This window comes from Melospiza melodia, chromosome 4 (assembly GCF_035770615.1).
Source record: "Melospiza melodia melodia isolate bMelMel2 chromosome 4, bMelMel2.pri, whole genome shotgun sequence".
NCBI classification, from domain to species: domain Eukaryota; kingdom Metazoa; phylum Chordata; class Aves; order Passeriformes; family Passerellidae; genus Melospiza; species Melospiza melodia.
Window position 1 is genome coordinate 13,974,771 of NC_086197.1, and position 20,018 is coordinate 13,994,788.

Here is a 20,018-nt window from a genome sequence, read left to right on the forward strand (position 1 = left end):
TAATACCAAGTATAAACAGTAGTGATGGAATTTCTACTTAACATGTGTCTGCTTAATGGAAAAAAAAAGCCTAATGGTTGGCACTGTATCATGTTCGTACACAGAAAACATTTAAAATTAAGGAATGGATGGGCAAGAGACCCAGGAGTGCTTTCTCCCAGAACCTCCCCTTTGTAGATGGGCTTGAGATGTGTTTGTGGAGTTTATTCTGTTTGTTTTGTGTCTATATTGATCAGGCAAATCCTACAGAATTTTCCATTTCTTGCTTAGATAATTCATGATCTGCCTTCTGTCTCTGGCACCTCTGGGGCCTTGGCAAACCAGGAGGTACCTGGCATTGGTGCTACCAAACCCATTTGTCCTTAACCTGCCTGTCCACCTGTCCCTCACCTGTCCTAAAATCATGGAAGCAGTGAGAAAGCTTTTTTCTTGCTCTTTTGTTTTTACCAGAGTAGTCTGGTAAAACCAAGCAGAGCCAAGCTCACTCTGCTACAAGTGGGATTGGGATTTTACTGATGTGGAAAGGTGGTTTGAGAGACCCAGCCTCCAGACTTCACTTATGGTGATGATGTCAGTGCAGAGCTACCAGCTCTTTCAGCCAGGGGACATTGTGTCCCTAGCTGCTGTGTCATGGCAATCCTGGACTTTTCCTGGCAAACTTCTGTAGGGAAAAACCTTTTGAAAGGTGGGGAAACACGGTAGACTTGAAGAAACAAGTGTCCTGTGTGCCTCGGGACTCTGACCTAGCAGGAGTGGATAACCATGAACCTGTGGTCCTCTGTCACCTCAGGGCTCATTCTATTCAGTTCCTTTATTATTTCTTTAATAAAACTACTAACCAAAAGAAGAACTGTTATGTTTCAATCTCCAATCCAAAGTTGAAAATAATATGAAATTACCTGCTTAGCCTAGATCTGATTTTGCTGTGTCAGAGGTGATTAAATGTCAAAGGAAAACTAAGCATATGGTGGTGTTTCCGCAAGAAACAGCCAGGTCAGAATCTGAACCAGACAGAAAATACTGGTCTTGACTCACTTTCAAGGTCCTCTCTTCTCCTAATTCATGGGAGTTTTTTGCTAGTGGCTTTAATGAGAAATATCAGATCCTTATTTAATGGGGATTTCTGAATTTGTGAAACACATACTGTAAGTGTCCCTGTGGTCAGTGAGGGTTCTTCCAACCCTGCTTTGTGTCGTAGAGGATGAGGAAGAAAGTTTTTTACCAGACATGTAGGATTATTTCTCAGCCAACAGGGCCCCCATATGGACATCTTACCTGTGGGTTCTCAATAGGATGGACAACCCCTGTGCAACTGTACTTGCGGGGACATAGGGGAAGGAAGCCTGGATGGCTTTGGGTGGATTTAGGCATTTATGCACCATGGCCCATCCTGTAAAGGGATTAAAAAAAGCAGTTTTTCTTTCTTTTCCTTTTCTCCCTACAGACAGAGAGTGTAAGGACTCTTGTTTTGCAGATAAGCACTGCTTGTGATTGTAGGAGAGGAGTTTCCCAAAGCAGAATGTAGTAAGGGAAATGAAATGGAACAAATGCATCAAACCCAAGGCATTTAATAAAATAAAACATCTCTTTTCCACCCTCTCCCCTCCCAATCCCCCCACAAAAAACTGGGTTAAAAATGTGTAGCTATACATTGGTTCCAAAGGAGAGAAAATTCCTTCTTCTGGGGGTACAGAGTAACTTTTCAAAACAATGCAGCCAACTAGACAAACGTGTTTGGGGGATTGGATGGAATGGGCCAGGCAAGCTTTCTTTCCTTGGCTTCCCTGTTAAAAGCATCATAGGTGGAGTCTTTGGTGACACTTTTGGCTGTAGCTGGAATATCTGCAATACCAACATGATTTTTTTTTGCTATCCTGGAACTGGTGGTGATGGTGTATGCATTGCTTCTGTAGCATTTCATGGCAGACATGCAAAAAGTTTCTTTCATCCCTCTTCTGAAGTTTGCATTATAGATGGAGTAGAGGGTTGGCTTGGAGGCTGAGGAACTGAAAGAGATCCAGGTGATGGCCAGGAAAAGCAAGGAGCTCTTTCTGTAGTCTGTTTCCTGTGGGTGCCACAACTGTACCATGAAGAAAGGCAGCCAGGACAGGAAGAACATTGAGTTTAACATTAAGAACATCTTGATGGTTTTCACTTTTGCTCTCGGAACAATATTTGTTGTTCTCCTGACAGTCATTCCATCTGTGCCTATTCTCCAAATGTACTTAATGACTTTCTGGTAAAAAAGGATAATGAAGAGGGATGGGATCATAAACACCAGGAGGAGGTGGGTGATACTGTAGGCAGATCCTTGCCAAGAGCTGGGGAGAAAAAAGTTGCAGTGCTGGTTGCTATTGGAGCCGTAGAGAAAACTGGCCGGTGACGCAAACAGAGCACCACAGAGCCAGGAGGCCAAAATCATTTTTTTGGCTTTCCCCCTGGACACTTTGAAGCTCAGGGGGTAGACAATGGTGTAGAATCGATCCACGCTGATGGCGAGGAGCACGTAGAGCTGGACCCCGGGCGTGAGGTACTGGATGTACCTGACCAGCCGGCACACGCCGCTGCCCAGCACCCAGCGCCCGCAGCTCAGCTGCAGCAGCAGGAAGGGCGCGCTCCCCACGCTGCTCACCAGGTCTGCACACGCCATGGACGCCACAAAGTAGTTGGTGGTGGACTGTGTCCTTCTGCTCCTGTGGATCACTAAGCAAACCAGGAAGTTTCCCATGACAGAGATCAGCCACGGCACTCCCCAAACCACACTGGCTGCTGCGATTTCCCCCGGCCTCAGCCCATACTCTACCAGAGAGTGATTCCTGCTCAGGCTGGCTCCTGGGAATGGAAGTTCTGCCATCTCGTAGCCAGCAGGAGGGGAGGAGGCTTTGGGGCTGCTCGTGTTCTGCGTCAGGAGCAAGGTAAAGAGAAGAACAGGACCACTGCTGTTATCCATGCTGTGAGAAAACTCAGCTACGTCTTTTGCTCACGCTGCAGACAGAGAGGAGAGAAAAGGTACTCTTGAACAACTGTGCATGAAAAGCCCACCTTAACCTACAAAAGAATATTCTCAGTAGTAGAAATATACACTGTATTTCTGTATATTTCTATTGTATACTGTATATTTCTGTACACTGTATATTGTATAGAAATATATTCTATATTTCTCTGCTAACACCGAAATGCAGCTTCTGGGTTCCACTGCAGGCTGTGTCAGGGGGATCCCACCCCATTCCCTGGCTGGTCTGAGGTGGCTGCCAGCCTTTCATGCCCTTTCACATACTTTCACTTTTTTCCTCACAGACCCACCCCACATCTGTACTGTGTGCACCATGACCCCAACCCTGCCTTCATGGGAGGGATGAGAAGGGCAGGACACCTTGGCCAACACAGAGGGTCCTCAGGTAATAAGAACCACAGTCTAGAGAAATTTCTGGACCATTACCCTGTATGTCCACCAACCCTGAGCAGACCAGGTTGTAGCCCCCTTTTTTTTGTGTGGTTTTCCTTGGAGCAGGATGTCTGTGGTGGTAAGCTCTTCTCTTGGGGCTGGGGTGCTGCCCAAGGAGACTTCCCGGGACTGAGCACCCTTACCAGCAGCCCCACACCTCTGGAAGAATGACTGTTCTAATCTGGAGTGATCTTTAGACCCTTGTGGATGAAGTGAGCTGAATTTCTGGAGCCCTTCAGTGAGAGTCCTTTGGGGTGTGCACTTTGGGCCATCATTCTTGTCTGTGGAGTAACAATGTCCCCAACTGGTGACACCAAACCTACCACCTGTCAAATGTCACTGCCTGTGAGTTACAGTTTGTTTGAGGGTGTTACCTGTGTGAAATTGTTCTCCTGCACCCTCCTGGCAGACACACCACAGGTTGTGATGGGTGTGGCCTCCTGTTCTATGCCTATATTGCTAGATAGCTTCCAGTGTTGAGCTTAGCCAGAAGGTTGGGTTGGTTTTAGCCTGTTGCAGGGATAAAATGGAAAAATAGCTAATTTTAGTGGCTATACATATGCAAACACCCTGCTGCTGTCTGATGTCCTTTCAGTCATCATCTTGACATGCAAAGCCTTTTACTCACTAGACATACAAAATGTTATCTATGGGTCTACTGTGAGAATGCTGAACTCCAGAGCTTGATACTGTGCAAGATAAATCAGGATTCAGTTAATGACTGGAAGATCAAAAAGTTAATCCAGGAAGCCAAATGAACAAGCTCAAAAAGCCACCACCATCCACCTCAGCTTTCCAAGTGATGCAGATCCCCAGGTGTGCCCTCTGATGGGCTTTTTCCAGTGTTTCACTGAGGCTTTTTGCTGTGCCTACTCTGGCTCTGCATCTACCACCCATTATTGTCTCCTTGTCTTCGCACTCAGAGCGAAGCCTGAAAGCACAGAGCCACAGGATGAATTTGGGGTCTTGCTCCTTGTGCTGTTTTGCATGTCTCCTTCAATAATGCAGTGCAAAAAAATCATCAGATGAGGAAGAAGAAAATAAGTAATAATTTCTTGGTGTGGTTATAGAAGATTTTTTTTCCTCTAGCTTTTTAGAGCCTGTACTTAGTGTGGCTGTATTGTCAGTGCAACCTGCTAAATTACCTGTTAGAATTATCTGTAAAACAATAATACATGTGGAGGCTATTAACTAGATAGAAAGGAACATTATGGGATAATTTTCTTCCTTAATTTCCCTTCTTGCCATGCAGAAGTATGTGCCATTTAAAAACAGCCAGCTGTACGAATTAAGCCTCGTAGAAGAATAATCAGATAAAATGTCTTGACCAGTACTGAAGAGCAGTGGAAGTCTGGTACAAAAATGAAATGGCCTTTCCAAGCTGTTAAAATAGGCAGAGTTGCTAACACTGTTCTCGTGATATTTCTCCTTGTGAGCCAAATCTGCTCAGACCTGACACATTTAGTTTTGCAGGTGGTAAACCCCAAAACAGTTACAGGGCTGCAGTGCCCAGGTAGTACTTTTTGGGGTTTTTTTCTGATGTATCTTGCTTAAGAGTCAGGCCAACAACTGCTCTCAGGAGAGCCTGGGTTACCTGCAAACACACCTTGGAGAAGAGAGGAATTGAGCAGCCCTGGGCAGAGAACAGCATGACCCCAGTGGGGAACAACCAGTGGGTGCCCAAAGGAAGGAGAATTCCAGGAGATGAATCCAGCTGCCCTGGGCCAGTGCTTGGCTGGCAGAGGAAGGAACACAGGGATGGAAGAGCTGCCCATGTTCAGCACAGATGGTTCTCGTGTGCTGCTGCTGCTTCCCTCGCTGTCAGTGGAACAGGAGAGGCACCCAGCAGAGGGACAGCTCATGCTGAATTTTTTGATTCTTCTTTAGAAAACTCCCAGGTCATTTAGCCCACTGCCCATGAGGCACAGGTGAAAATATAGCTGCAATTATAGGGAGTTTAACTAACTTGAGCCTAGGATTTCACCAGTTGTACAGCAATTATTTGCTTTATTTTTCAAAAAAGTAAAAAGCTATCTGATTAACCACTGTACTCTGACATTCCTGCATTTGTAGTCATAGGTAATCTTTTCTTCAAATGGACCAGAAATGAATTTCTTTTATTTTAAATGGTCTCTATTCAAGCCTATTTTCCTTATGTGGCCCTGAGATCAGGATCATGCCCTGATTTAATACTAAGAATCTGAGTGTCTATGGTCCAGCATGTATTTTTCTTCAGTGAGCAATTCTGGTTTCTATGAGTCTGTTTTTTATAGTGGAGACTTGAACTTTTGCATTATTAGTAATGCTCTAAAAGGAAACAGGATCATAAAAAGCTCAGCATAAGCACAACTCTTTATGGATCTGAGATGCAGGTAACTGGAGATACCATGGCTTGCTGCATTATTTATCCCCAATTCCCATGTTTGTATTTGCTACACTGTTTGCTGAAATATGATTTAAGTGTTAGGGAACCATTCAACTTGCAAATATCAGGTCCATAAAAACCAGTGATGAATTCTGTCAACTCCCTCTGCCCTGAAGGTCCATAATTAAAGATTTAGAAGCACAACAAGTAAAAATTATGTATAGCAAGTAGGTGAGCCCTAATGACATTTTTAGTTAACAAAAATGCTTGTATTAATTTTCCCTTTAAATCAATATAATACTGACCTGAATGGCTGCTTTCCAGTAATTGTGAGTCTGTGTGGATTCAGCAGTGCCAAAAATCCCACTTTGTTTTTCAAGCATTTTAGAGTGGGAATCCTTTTTAAAACTGGTATGAGGGAGGCCTTTCTGTATTTCTGTTTAAAAACCTACTTCTTTGTGCATTAGCTTTGGAAAAGAAAGAGCATGAGAGATGACTCATAACCATTGAAGAGGGATTTCCTGGTGCCACAGTTCCATTTTACTGACCTTAATTTGCAGTTTGGAAACCAAATAGCTCCATTTTGAGCTGATAGCTCTCCATAACAGATCTGTTACTTAGAGATTAACTGTTTGAGCCACAAAAACTTCATGCAAGCACTGCCACGTCTACTTCGCTATTGCACAAAGTCCCTGTGGCATAGTCACTGTGTGTTTGCATGTTCACTGTCCTGTCTAAAACTGCAACAACCATTGCAACTTGGAAGAGCAAAACCTAGTAAGATTCAAAAGGGAAGGCAGTAAATGGGATTTTTAAAATGTTTAATCAAAAGAAAAAGCATTTTGTTTCCCAAATAGTGTTTTTCAATATTAGAAATGCGGCTAAATAAGCACATCGTTGTATGTTACTTGACCTAAGCACTAGCAGAGGGGCTTTTTTATTCAACATTTTTTACCTCTCTGTATCATAGCTGCAAAACACCAGACAAGCATTGGCCCAGCAAATTATTTCAAAAGCATTAAGCTGGTCATTTACTTCATAAAATTCCCTCTCTGGAGAGTATCTCGGGAAGAGCTGCCAGACTGGAAGAGAAATGCTTCATGTAACTGAGTGTAATGAACATTAGGAGTGTGAGTAAATTGAATCAGAGTGGGGGAAGGGGGCTTTTGTCTGGCTGTGAGATGCTAGAAGATGACATCCACCCTGCCTAAATTCAGATGAACTGCCCTGTGAGTGCAATGTGTAGAAATCCCTTTGTAGAAGAGTTTTAGCCTCTCTCTGTCCCTTGCTGTGCAGAGATGCTGTTGTGCATATTGAGGCCATTTAGTCCTCCTGCTTCCTGCAGAGGAATGCAGATGCACATGCTTCTGCAAGCACTCAGTTTCCCTGCCAGTCCTTCCCTCTGCTCTGGTGCTCATAAAAATCCTCAGCTCTTTGCTCTGCTCCTCTTACCAAGGCGTTTCTATTCTCTGGGCCTTGCTCTGAAAATCTCTCCAGGTGAATGTGTTCCTCCTCACTCTCTGCATTCCAGTATGTGGGGATAGAGAACATCTGCCCCTATTTTATCCAGAGAATAACATGTTTTGAGTGCAGCAAAGCCTTTGAGATCCATACCCACACCTCACGTGCTGCTGCCTGCTCTCTAGCTTCACCCAGCTGGTGGAGATCCTTGTCCCACAATGTGGAAACCAAGGATGACAGGGCTGTAAGCAAGGATTGGCTTGTGGATGGAGCTCTCAGTGCAGGTGTGGACATGGCTCAGCTGATGGAAAAAGCTTCTGAGCTGAACTGATGGAGTAACTCCAGTTCTGGCCCCTCAGTTTGGGAAGGACATTGAGATGTTTGAGTGCATCCAGAGGGGGCAGTAAGGCTGCAGAGGGGCTGGGAACACAAACCCTGTGAGGAACCACTGAGGGAGCTGGGGGTGTTTAGCCTGGAGAAAAGGAGACTCAGGGGTGCCCTTATCACTCTCCACAACTCCTGAAAGGTGGCTGCAGTCAGGTGGGGTTGGGCTCTTTCTCCAGGCAGCAGCTGGCAGAGCCATAGGACACAGTCTCAGTCTGCATCAAGGGAAATACAGGTTGGATATTAGGAAAAAGTTTTTCACACAAAGAGTGATAAAGTTCTGGAATGGCCTGCCTGGGGAGGTGGTGGAGTCACCATCCCTGGATGTGTTAAAAATAGACAGGATGTGGCACTGGGTGCCAGGGTTTAGTTGAGGTGTCAGGGAATGGGTTGGACTCAATGATCTTGAAGGTCTCTTCAAACCCAGTCATTCTGTGAGTGAGCTGATCTGTGTTTTCGCATCTTACATCAGGTTCTGAGGGCCTAACCTGTACTGAGGGGTGAGGTCATGGGAGCAGGAAGTATGGATGGAATCAAATAAAAGAAGGAAATATTCTAATTTTCAGCACATCTAAAGAATATTTGCTGTATGTTGGAGGAAATTCAGGGCAACCAGGCAGAGTCAGCCATCGGCCTTCTTTGGCTCTTCAAGTTGTTTTCTGACTGTTTTAACAAGGTGCTGAAACTGAGGACAAGGATATAATACTGCAACACCTGCTAGGATTGGAATAAATTTTTATTTCTTGTGCTGGCTGCTTGGGGGAGAATCCTTTCTGAGCTTCATCCTTCTAACTGAGCTTAGTGAGGAGTGCGACATGCAGTAGCTAACTGGAACAAAAACAGGGTCCATCTCTTCCTTCTGGGTCTGTCAGCTCACACCTGGAGCAGTTAACTGGTTAAGGGCAATTCCACAAGGTATGATTTTGATGAGCAAGCAGGATTCAAACCCCTACACAAGTCCCAGGTCACTGCATTTTGGCTGAGTCTCCTTAATAGATGTTGCCATCTCCTGAAGTTCATTATGGTTTTAATTTTTCTCATGTATTTACTGGGGCTTAAGACTGACCTAGAGGAAGTTACTGTAGGTCTTTTAACCTGGGGTAAGCTGCTAAAACCCAGTAATTATTCATGCACCCAAACCTTGAGAGGTTTATTCTCTGTTGGCACTGAGAAGGAGCCCTTACTATAACTGCAGATACACCCAACATCATGCTCTGGTCCAGGTACAGGCAGTGATAAAATGTGAGCCAGATCTGTGCTCAGTGTTACTCAGATGAACACCCTCACCTCCTCAGAGGACACCAAGCATTTTAAAAACAGGCACACAATGGTTGCAAGTCTCTTCTTGAGATGTAACTCTTGCCCCCAAAGGACAGCCCCTCAGGTTTAAGAGTTTCAGGGCTTTATTTTATCCTCCCACTGCTGGGATTATGCAAAACTCCAGATGAGCCCTAAATGTCTAAAAATGATGATCTCAAAATGGTGGCAGAGCCCAGATCTGTGCCCAGTGTGACTGTGGGGGCACAAAAAAGTGGGAGCAAGCAGAAGAAGGACTGACCTAATTTCCAACTCTGCTGTCACAACAGCTTCCACCTACTGGAATTGTCCAAAATGAGCGTAGAGAAGCTTGAAATACATCTCTGGAGGCTTTTTGTCCTCCCTGATGGGGATGGAGTGTGTCCTTGGGCATGGCTAGCCTGTACGCTTCCGTGATTCAGAGGTAGAAATATAGCTGCTCTCTCCCACGTGCTTGCATCAATTTTTGGCAACACCAGGCCCTGCCCACAGCCCAGCACATCCTTCTGCTCTGTGTGAGGAACATGGTGCTTACCAGGGCTGCTTTGCCATGGTGGGTGTTGACAGATAAGCACTGGTGAATCTCACGCCTGGCTGGTTTCTCTGCCCATCTCTCAGAAATTCTCACCCTCTCCCCCACAGGGAAAATGCACCAGCAGGGAGCACGAACTTTCCCCCTAGGAGAGCCTGAAGAAATTTTTTTTTACTGTTTGTTTTGTGTGGAAAGGTTATGTAGAAAGGAATTCTTGACAGGACCTGTTGTGAAAATGGATTTCTCATCACACAAGGCGTTCGTGTGGCAGCAGGATTTTTGCACTGGTGTGAACATTTGGGATGTGAGAGTTCCTGTCATGGGGCTCTAGACCCTTCTTGGTGACATGGAACTGGTGCTCACAGGACACAGGTGACAGGGAGTAGGGTGGCAGTGGTGGCTTATAACCAGAGATGCCTGAGGTGCTTCCAGGAGGACTTATCAACAGGAATGAGAGGAGCAGACCTGCATGAGCAGTAGAACAGCTCTCACACAGGGCTCTGCCTGAGGATACAGCCATTAGGGACAGCATTTCAGTCCTCCTACACCTGCTGGGCTGGGGAAGCTGGGAGGGCTGAAGGCCATGCACAGCCCAAAGCTGGGTTGGAAATGCCTGATGTGGAGATGTTTGTGGGAAGGGATCTCTCTGCTGGGCAGGGCTCAGGGAGGAGAAAAGCAGCCACTGAGGCAAGGTGTCAGCTCCTGATCTGGAGATGCCTTCATGGATGGGGTGCCAGTTGCAAGAACTGTGTTTGCTGCCTCCCATCTTTCTAGGGAAGGATGGAAGCTGCTTGAGTGCAGAAATCCCAGGCACAAAAGGGCTGCGTCGTGCTTTGGTGCTGGGAGAACTGGTGGGGAGGGTGAGCTGACTCCACCTGAGGATGTTGGAGATTTATTTTGCATGGTATGACTGAAATTGCTCTCTGTCAAACACCTGAGAGAGGGTGCCTGGTGGGGTTGCAAAGGAAAATGCAGGTGGAGTTCATAGGGTGAGACCCATGTGTGGAACTGCACAGCACAGCTCTGCAAACAGAGGACTCACAGGTGAGCTGGGGGGAGGGAGAGTCTGCAAGCTCTTATTTTGAGACAAGGAGCACAGCTCCCCAAATGGGTCCAAAGTGTAGAGATTCCTCCCCTCACTGACTCATCTGAGACCAGAATGCTTAAAATAAATCAGAAACCAAGCTTACTCATAAATCCAGTTTCAAAAAAATCCCATATTTAGACACCCAAATAAGCTTTTAGGATGCCTCTGGGTTGGCAACCAGTTTTTCTGCAAACCAAGGCACTTGTTTAAGTGGTTAAGAGTGACTTTAACAACAAACCTTCAAGAACCACATCTGAGAACCTTTGCCAGAAAGAACTGGCTATGAATCCTGCCTCATACACACAAATGGCCTTTTGAAAGCAGAAGGCAGCTTTGCTTCCCCCTTACTCCGTGGAGCCAACATACTGTTTGACATGCTGGAAGCCAGCTGGATAAATGGGAAATATTGCTATGCATTCTTAGAGAGTCTGTGCCTGAACTAGCTAAAGCAGAGCAGCCCTCTTGCCTGTGCTGGCTAGGGATAAACAAAGATTGCTCTGCCTGTGGGGTTTCCCTGAGTAGCTGCACCAAGGCACCCACGGGGAAAAAGGAAGACAGCGCATTCAGAAAGGATATTTTCAAATTAATGACTGAAAAATACAAAAGCAGCTGTTCTACAGCAATAATGTGAGGAAGGAAGAAGCTGCTTGAATGCATTCAGAGAGAGAAAAAAAACAGTTGAGCAGATCGGTCTGCTCCATTGCTGTAAAGTAATTTTCTGTTTTCGCTGAACTGATGTCAGGAGGTAACATATAAGTAACATATTGAAACAAATAAGTAACATAATTGAAAGATAATGAATATAGATAGAGAGAATGTAGATTTGTCCAGAAAATATAGATAGTTATTCTGCAGTAATTCTACACATCCCCCCTGCTTTCAGCATAATAAGCTTAAAATTCAAGCCCCACAGAACATTTTCTCCGGAGGAATGAGTCCTCCTGGCTAATCCCCAAGTGATTTAAATGCACATCAGATAAATTACAGGGAAAGATCGTGCAGGGAGAATTACCCCTTTGGCTACAGCAGCCGCCAAGCACCCACATACCTGCTCCAAAGCATAATCCCAGAGGCGCTGCTCTCCTCCTCGTTATCCCGAGCGAAGTCCCGCTCATCCTGGGAACCCCGCGCTGCCTCCAGGGCTGCAGCTGCTGCTGGCAAAGGGAGGGCCGGGCTGTTCCGGCTCTCTCCCGCGCCGGAGGAGAGGATGGCGGTGGGCAGGGCTGCCCGCTGCCCGGCCGCTCTCGGCGCCGGCGGGGTGCGGATGGCGCGGCCCGGCCGCCGCTCCCGCCCCGTCGGGGCATCAGCACCGCGGACAGCGCCACACCGGGAGCGCCTCGGGGACCCCGCGGGGACACCGGGGGGACTCCGGGAGGGCCCCGGGGCTGGGCCGCCCCCGGCCCGCGGCGGGGCCCGGCTGTCGGCGCTGACGCGCCCGTTGCCATGGCGAGGATGCTTTCCTCCCGCCATGGTCGCCATGGGACCCCGCAGCCTGAAAGGAGAGGAGAGAATGAATAACGGGAGGGAGGTGGGGAGAATGTTTAACTAGTTTCCTCCGGGAATTGGTGCCTTCTTTCTTTTTTCCCCTTCTTTTTTTTTTTTTTTTTTTAATTTTTTAATTTTTTTTAATTCCCACTAGGATACTGAAACTCAGCCCGGTCCGTATCCCTGCTCTGCCCCCGATTTAAAATTCAGCACTTTTTTATTTTTTGGGGAATGACACTGGCACAATTTCCTTATGTTCTCTGTCGCATACACTTTATTAAGTGTATTTATATACATATATGTTCATTTTATTTACCAAGCTGGGATAATAACAACCTCCCCACCCCAAATCTCAATCAGCTTTCTCGCACAAACGTTTTTCCCGCAGCTCCATAAATTGTATCACACTGCAAGTTTGAGGAAGGAAGGGATCATTTTAGCCCTGACAAACTTTCTGCCCGTGAATTAAGCAAGAAATTTGTTTGGAGCATGGATTTCTATAATTTTGGGGTTTCTGACTTGAAATGCGTTGGTAAACTGAACCAATAAAGGCTGGGCATTCTCCTTTGTTTTCCCCCGTTTTGCAGTGGAAAAATCCAAATATATTTTATGATTGTTTTTACTCTATGTCTTTAGTAGAGAAAAAGTACAGTTTTTAATAGAAAAATACTGTCAAGGTAGAAATAATTCATGTGGTTTCCCCCCCACTAATTGCAGTCAGTTTCCTGTATTTTACACTACTAACGGTGGAGTGGGCACCCTGGGAATCAGGTCAGAAACATGGAATAATAGACTGGGCTAGAAATAGGTAAGGTGTGGGCAGAGTTTTTGACTGAATGACATGGAGAGTGTCAACAGGAATTGTCTGTTCATCTTCCAGTGGAAGAATTTGGAAGGGACCATCAGATGAAGGGACCTGGCTCAGAACACAAAGAAGGGGAGTAGAGGGGAGTTCCTCAAAATATGGGTGCATATTTCTGGGGTTCCTTGCCAAAGGATGGTGTGAGTGCAGAATTTAATGTGAAATTGAGGAGAGATTGAACAAATGTTAGGAAAAATGCTAAATAGAACTGAAAACTCTAAACTAATAAAACATACTGCTTTCAGAAAATCATCTGAGCTCAGTGCATTGGAGGCTGGGAAAACTCCTGGAGAAAGGATTGTACTGAGGTCCAGTGAAAGGTATTTTTTAAACAAACCAATACTTTTATGAAGGATCTGGGAGTGTGAATTTTTAAATACACCTACAATGCCTTTGCCCTGTTAGAGAGTGACAATAGTGATGGCAGTACACCAGCTGCATTACCAGGTACTTCACACAGGGTTTTTCAAAGTTTGGTGGGTTTTTTCCCCAGCAAGTTTGGTTTTATGGTTGGTGGTTTTTTGTTGTTGTTGTTGTGGTTTTTTTTTTCCTTCTCTTTTCCTCCCTGTTATTGTCAGTGTTGGAGAAAGATAATCTTAATTTTTGCCTACTTTCCAGCTTGGTTTTCCTGACAGTGCAGGAGGGTAAAGGAAAATTCTCTGACATCTCTGTTGAGGAAGTGTTTCCCAGGGAGATGGAAGCTGCTTGACTGACTCACACCTCAGTTCCTCCAGTTCAGGGATGGAACCTTTGGCAGCTGTAGATGCACCATGTTTTGAAAGAAAACAGCCCTGACAGTTGTTTTGGGGTTCACTTTGTCCTACTCGCCCCGCAGACATAAGGATGAGGGCTTGAAGTATTTAGTGACACTAATTTTTCATGAGCTTTGCTTACATTATCTTCTCCAGTAGCTGTTGGACCAGTCAAGCCTTTATAAAATTCCCAAACCACCCTAGTTATTCCAAATCTAATGCCAGTTGTTGGTTATCCCAAGTGACTGTTGCTGGTTATCCCAGCCACTGTTGCTGTTGATTATTTTGGAACTGCTTTTGCAGGGCTTTTTGTTTTGTTGTTTTCACCAATGTTTAAAACCCAGCAGTTGTTCAGAGAGTAGTGAGAAATGCCCCACAGCTGAGCTAAAACCATATTTTTATCCATATCTTTTCTTGGCTGTGCTCAGACCCCTCTGAGGTCTGACCTTGCCCCTCTGGGGTCTGAGCACAGACATGTGAAAAGAAAGCGAAATTCTGGGATAACAAGTTCTGGGAACACCTTGCATGAGCTTGGTGTGGAAAATAGCAGCTTGCCTGGAGGAAATATGACTCACCCTCACTGGTGTTTGGGAAAGCAGGGGGATGTCTGGGTTTCTGTTCAATTAAAGCTTGTTATGAACTCATTTACTTTGTCTCCTCCCCAAGCACCGCACGCAAAGCAGGAGCCCCTGGCCCTTGGGGTGAATACACTGCACTGTGCATCCTGATGGATGCCATTCCTTGTGACCTACATGCACAGAGAGCAGCTGGGATGAGTCAGATCTCTGTGGCTGAGGCTGCCACAGCTCCTGTATTCTTGAATTAAATGCATTTGAACAGAGCAGGGCTGATGTGGAACCAATTCATTGCAGCAGCAGTGAGATCTGTGGCAAGTTTAAAGAGGAACTCATTCCCTGGAGACATTGATCCCTTGCCTCTGATTCAGAGAGAGTTTCCAATCATGTGGTGATGTCCAAGTCAGGTCAAGAGGCTGAGGACAGAAAGGATTGCTGGCAATGCCAGTCAGGGAATCCTAAACAGGGAGGGAGCTCTGGCATCAGAAGGAGCTCTGACAACCACAGGAAACAGGGATAACCCAGTGCTAAGGGAGACAGAGTCACAATTTATTATTTCTGTGCACACTCTTGGCTGAACATGATTGATTTGATTGTTGGGGTGGCTTCCTCCTGCCCAGCAGAACAAAATCTGTTCTACTTTCCTGACAGGGCCAGAGAGCCTGGGATGGCTCAGACGTGGTCAGTGTAGTTTGGGGGCCTTGCATAGAGCAGAGCTGGGGGTGTGAGCTTGCCTTAAACCAAACCAAAGACCCCAAATTCATGAGTTGCTCTCATCTGCCTGCCTCCAGATAAGAAGCCTGGATCCCTGCAGGCTTCCATGGCTCTCCTTGGCAGAACTATCCCCACCAGAAGTTGAACAAGCTTATCAATAGGCAGGATTAGTTCCCCACAGTGCCAGCCTCAGCACCTGAGGGGCTGCAGAGATGGCAGCTGGCTCTACATCCATGCTGCAGAAGGAAATGCTCTTCACCGCAGCAGATCTGGTTTCTCAGGGATGGGGAGAGTGAAAGGAGTTGGTTTTTAGCTGCTGTTTTACATGCCCTGGCTCAGGTCAGGGTCATGTCCAGCCCTGAGTCTGTGCTCCAGCTTGGCACAGCAGCTCAGGGGTCGGCCTGGCTCAGTAGGACAGATATTTAAACACATAGTCTTACCCAAAACTGTCCTTTGTGCCACACAGACCTAGCTAAGACTTCTACAAATTTTGCCCTGTGAGCCAAAAATGAAGTAAGCATTGAAGAGACCAAGCCTTCCTTGCAGCAGAGGGAATTGGTCTCTTTGGTGCTGAAGTGTCTCCTGAAAATAGAATGAGAGGCTTGCAATGTTGCCAAGAGCAGTGGTAAAATAGATTGCCCAAATCTGGGCTGAATTCTGATGATCTCTGTCTTATGCTTGGGGGAAGAGAAGTGAAATGGTAGAACTGTGAATTGAGCCCTTAGCACCCAGGCCAATGTAGTGAACATCCTTCTCACTTGGCCTAGGGAAATTAAGATATAGGGCTTCCTTGAAATTGTGAAACGTTACTCTTTTGAATAATCACCAGGATTCTGCATATAAAAATTCCCATAAGCATTTTTATACATTCACATTTAATGCATTGACTATTTTCAGGTGTTTTTCAGAAAATCCTTGCCTTAGCTCATCTTTGGTGAAGGAGAGCAAGGGATCCCCACAACTTTCTCATCTTATGTACTTTCCTTTCTCTTGCTGCCCTTTTAAACACAAAGACACTTGTCTATGCTGTGAGGGAGTCTGTTCAGCAGATCTGGCACTGAGCTTGGGAATTCCATGTGCTCCAGCTGCCCTTGCTCACACTCTGATTAGGGCTGGTTGCTGCTGCTGGTGGCTGGAAAACCAGATCCACCTGTTCCCTCCAAAAGATGCAATGGAGTGGCTTTACAAGGAAAACACACCCAAGGAGTGCTGCAGGTGTGTTTGCTCTGAGCCTGATGGCCATCTCATTAAAACCATCAAAAAGGTTCCCCCTGACTTCAGGAGGGAGATAATCTCCACCTCTGGAGTCGTCTGTTGAGCTACACAATGGAAACAAGGCCAGGCTTTATCCTGAAGTTGTTTAACTTATTCCAGGGCTAATAGCTGATGGTTTAGTCCTTGCAGAGCTCCAGAGGTTGAAGGTTTGCTCATGACAAGTGATGAACCAGCCCTGAGTGGTGCTCTGCCAGCATCCCTGACCATGCTGCTGCTGGGCATGGCATGCTTATCCATCAGCCTTTTATGGGCTGCCTATAAATGCCACATCACTGTGGCTCTCAGCTGGGAAAACAAGCAACTGCTGTGCCAGAGAGCCGAGCAAAACCTTTGGAAACTCACTTAAACGATTTTTGGCATTTGCAGAACGCTCGGTTGGCGGATTGAATGTTGTGAAATGTATTTCTGGGAGAATATGAGAGGCGCTCCTGCCACAGGGCTTCCTAACGCGCAGAACGAAGCTCCCTGAGCTGCCCTCCCGCGCTCCGGATCGCAAATCGCTGCTGCCCTCCCGCGGCCCCGGCTCCGCGTGTCCCGCAGCATCCCTGAACGGCCCTCAGCATCCCAGCATGTCCTGCAGCATCCCCGCAGCATCCCCATACGGCCCTCAGCATCCCAGCATGTCCTGCAGCATCCCTGAACGGCCCTCAGCATCCCAGCATGTCCTGCAGCATCCCCGCAGCAGCCCCACACGGCCCTCAGCATCCCAGCATGTCCTGCAGCATCCCTGAATGGCCCTCAGCATCCCAGCATGTCCTGCAGCATCCCTGAATGGCCCTCAGCATCTCAGTATCCCCGCACATCCCACAACATCCCCATGTGTGACCGTGTTCGCAGGGGTCCGAGGATGAGGGAAGAGACGAGGATCTGACTCCGTGTTTCAGAACGCTTGATTTATTATTTTATTAAATATATTATATTAAAACTATACAAAAAAAGATAGAAGAAAGGATTTCATCAGAAGGCTAGCTAAGAATAGAAAAAGAAAGAATGATAACAAAGGCTTGTGGCTCGGACAGAGAGTCTGAGCCAGCTGACTGTGATTGGTCATTAATTAGAAACAACCTCATGAGACCAATCACAGATGCACCTGTTGCATTCCACAGCAGCAGACAATCATTGTTTACATTTTGTTCCTGAGGTCTCTCAGCTTCTCAGGAGAAAAAATCCTAAGGAAAAGATTTTCCATAAAGGATGTCTGTGACACCCGCGTGTCCCGCAGCATCCCCGCACCACCTGCAGAATCCCTGCATGTCCCACAGCATCCCCACACAGCCCTCAGCATTCCCAAACGGCCCTCAGCATTAATAATTGTTGTTTTAATTATTGTTTTTCTTTTCCTCTGAGGCTTCTTAGCTTCTCAGGAGAAAAATCCTGGCAAAGGGATTTTTCAGAAAATAGCATAGCGACACTTCTGTGTTGTTCTACCCAACCTTAGTACATTGTCTGTGTTCTTACCCTCCTCGGACTGACCTGCAGCCACTTTTCCAGCTGATAAGTGTATTTAGGGAGCAATGCTGCTGTTATAAACAAGCTGTGAAGCCCATGGTGAGTATCTTTCAGATCTAGACTGAGTAATTGAATGGGTGCAGGTCTAATCAAGTTGTCCTGCTCTGGGCTGGAGGTGGCTGCCTGCAGCAGGGTGATGGATGTGGCTCAGTTGTGCAAGCCCTGCTCCTGAAGCGCTGAGCTAATGAAATGGCAGAGGCAGTGATGGACTGAGTTAGAGGCAGATGGGATTTTGGATCTGCTCCTGCCAGGGCTCTCCTGTTATCTGCAGTGAGTCACGCACAGCTGTGGCTGCTGGAAGATGAGCTCTGGGGTCTGAGCTAAAAAAGGAGCAATGAGAAGTTCTCAGCTCCTGCTCTTCAGGCAGGAGAAAATTATTTTATGTGGTGAGTGAGATGTGCTGCCTTGTGCTAAGTTACTCAGAGGAGGGAACAGAATGCAACTCTTACTTCTCTTTAATGACTCCTTGCAGGGAGCCAAAGCCTGGCAGCCTGAGAACAGGAGGTCTAAACACTCCTTCAGTCTTCCAAATCACAGAAATATAAGTCTCTTAGAGATGACTTAGTAGGTGGTTTAACTACAGCCTTTAATCCTCCTGTGCCTCAGCTCCCTCTTTTTTGAGATACAGATACACTTTGCAGTATAAATATCTCAGGGAATGTGATATTTTCTGCCGTCTTGTTACTGTGGTGGCAGAATATAGAGGCAGGGCATTACTCTTCATTGTTAAATTTCCAGAGCTGGTGTTTTAAATGAGTGTATGTTTTGGAAAGAGAGTGAGGGAGGGCTGGAGACAGAGGGGACTTGCTGAGCCTGGGCAGGGAATGGGCAAAAATGCTGCTCCCAAATCTTCCCCTCTGGTCATGGGGCTGTGCTGATGGATTTTGAGGGGAAAACCTCAAATGTGGGACTTCCAGGCAGTATCTGCTGCAGCAGCACTGAGCTTGGAAGGTCTGGAGCTGAGGAACAGAAGTGTCAGAAATCTGACTCCTCAAAAACCACCATGAATCTACTCAAACAACCTTCATAAAATAATAAATGCACCTTGGCATTTATGAGCATGAGGGATGAGAGGAGGTCACAGAATTTTGGGGTTCTGCAGCAACACCCTTACAGGCCAGCAGTATTTTGGAGGTTTTGTGCTCTACCTGTAAAAGTTACTTGTGATTAATCCACTTAACTTGTGGGTACCCACTGCTTGACTTAAGGAGAGAAAGGATCTCATATGGGGCTTAACACCTCAAATGGAATTCCTGACAAGCCTAGGCATGAGATTTTCCTTTCAGAGATTAGATTTCTTGGTAGAAATGGAAATCAGAGGACCAGGGCATGGTTAAAGAAGGAAATAAGGAAGGGAAGGTGTAACTTCACATTTTTCTATGGGTTACTTCACGCTTTCCTATGGGAAGATAAAAATGAATTTTGATGGAAGGCACTTATTGTAGTGATGGGAAAGAACTGTGCTTTGAAAAGTTTCCATCCCTCATGATATGAGAGGGATGGAAATGGAGGATAAGTAGAAATAAAAGGCTCTGAGACCAGGAGAGTACATTTATGAAGTGTAGCCAAGTGAGGAATAATATAACAATGAGAAAGAAAAGAGGTTCAGCATTCATTCATTCAGCAGCTCATTCTTACTTTTCTTTAACATCTTCCTGGCATAACATTGAAGAATCACAAAATAAAATTACCACTTCATACTATGTTTCAGCTTCTATCTGGGACAACACTCATTCTGCTTGTGATACAGAAGTCTCCAAAATCTGCTGTCATTTAATCCCTGTGTTGGTAACAGCATCTCTGCAGGTGGCCAGAGGGGAGTTTGAGCAGCTTTTGGCGGCTCCACAGCCCGGGCTGAGCCTCACCCTTCAGCGGAGCTGCATCAGTGGTGCTGCACCAGGATTTGGGGCTGCGCTCACAACACAGGATGAGCTGCTCGCTTTCATCCCAGGAGAATTTCCCCGAGCGCTGGCTTTGTCCTGCTCTGCACCCCCAGCCCTTTCTCCCCTCTGGAGGAGGAAGATGAGGGGCTCTGCTGTCCTGCTGCCGGCCTGGGGGCTGGGATGAAGCTCTCGCAGCGCTGCATCCCGCGGACATGGCTTGTGCGGCCGGCTCGGCAGAGGGAGCCCCGCGCCCAGTCTGGAGCTGGGGAGGGCGCAGAGCCGGGGCCGCTCGCAGAGGAAGGGCGCCCTCCTCTTCCTCCCTCCTCTTCCTCCCTCCCCGGGGAGCCTGAGAGTGCCGCTGGAGCGGGAATGCGCGGCAGGGTCACACAGATC

The 20,018-nt window shown here is 46.6% G+C and overlaps 1 protein-coding gene across 2 annotated transcripts; it reads right to left on the reverse strand.

Moving 5' to 3' along the window:
* Window positions 1–1,552: 1,552 nt before the first annotated feature.
* Window positions 1,553–11,864, reverse strand: GPR19 (G protein-coupled receptor 19). Of its 2 annotated transcripts, XM_063153972.1 has the most exons (3): window positions 11,619–11,864; window positions 3,820–3,955; window positions 1,553–2,985 (listed from the first exon to the last, which is right to left on the reverse strand). In XM_063153972.1, exon 3 carries the CDS (start codon window positions 2,948–2,950, stop codon window positions 1,721–1,723), a length of 1,230 nt encoding a protein of 409 aa, XP_063010042.1. In that variant the 5' UTR covers window positions 2,951–2,985; window positions 3,820–3,955; window positions 11,619–11,864; the 3' UTR covers window positions 1,553–1,720. The 2 variants fall into 2 exon arrangements, with proteins under 2 accessions (XP_063010042.1, XP_063010041.1); XM_063153971.1 differs by lacking the exon at window positions 3,820–3,955 and having other exon boundaries at window positions 11,619–11,863.
* Window positions 11,865–20,018: the final 8,154 nt, after the last annotated feature.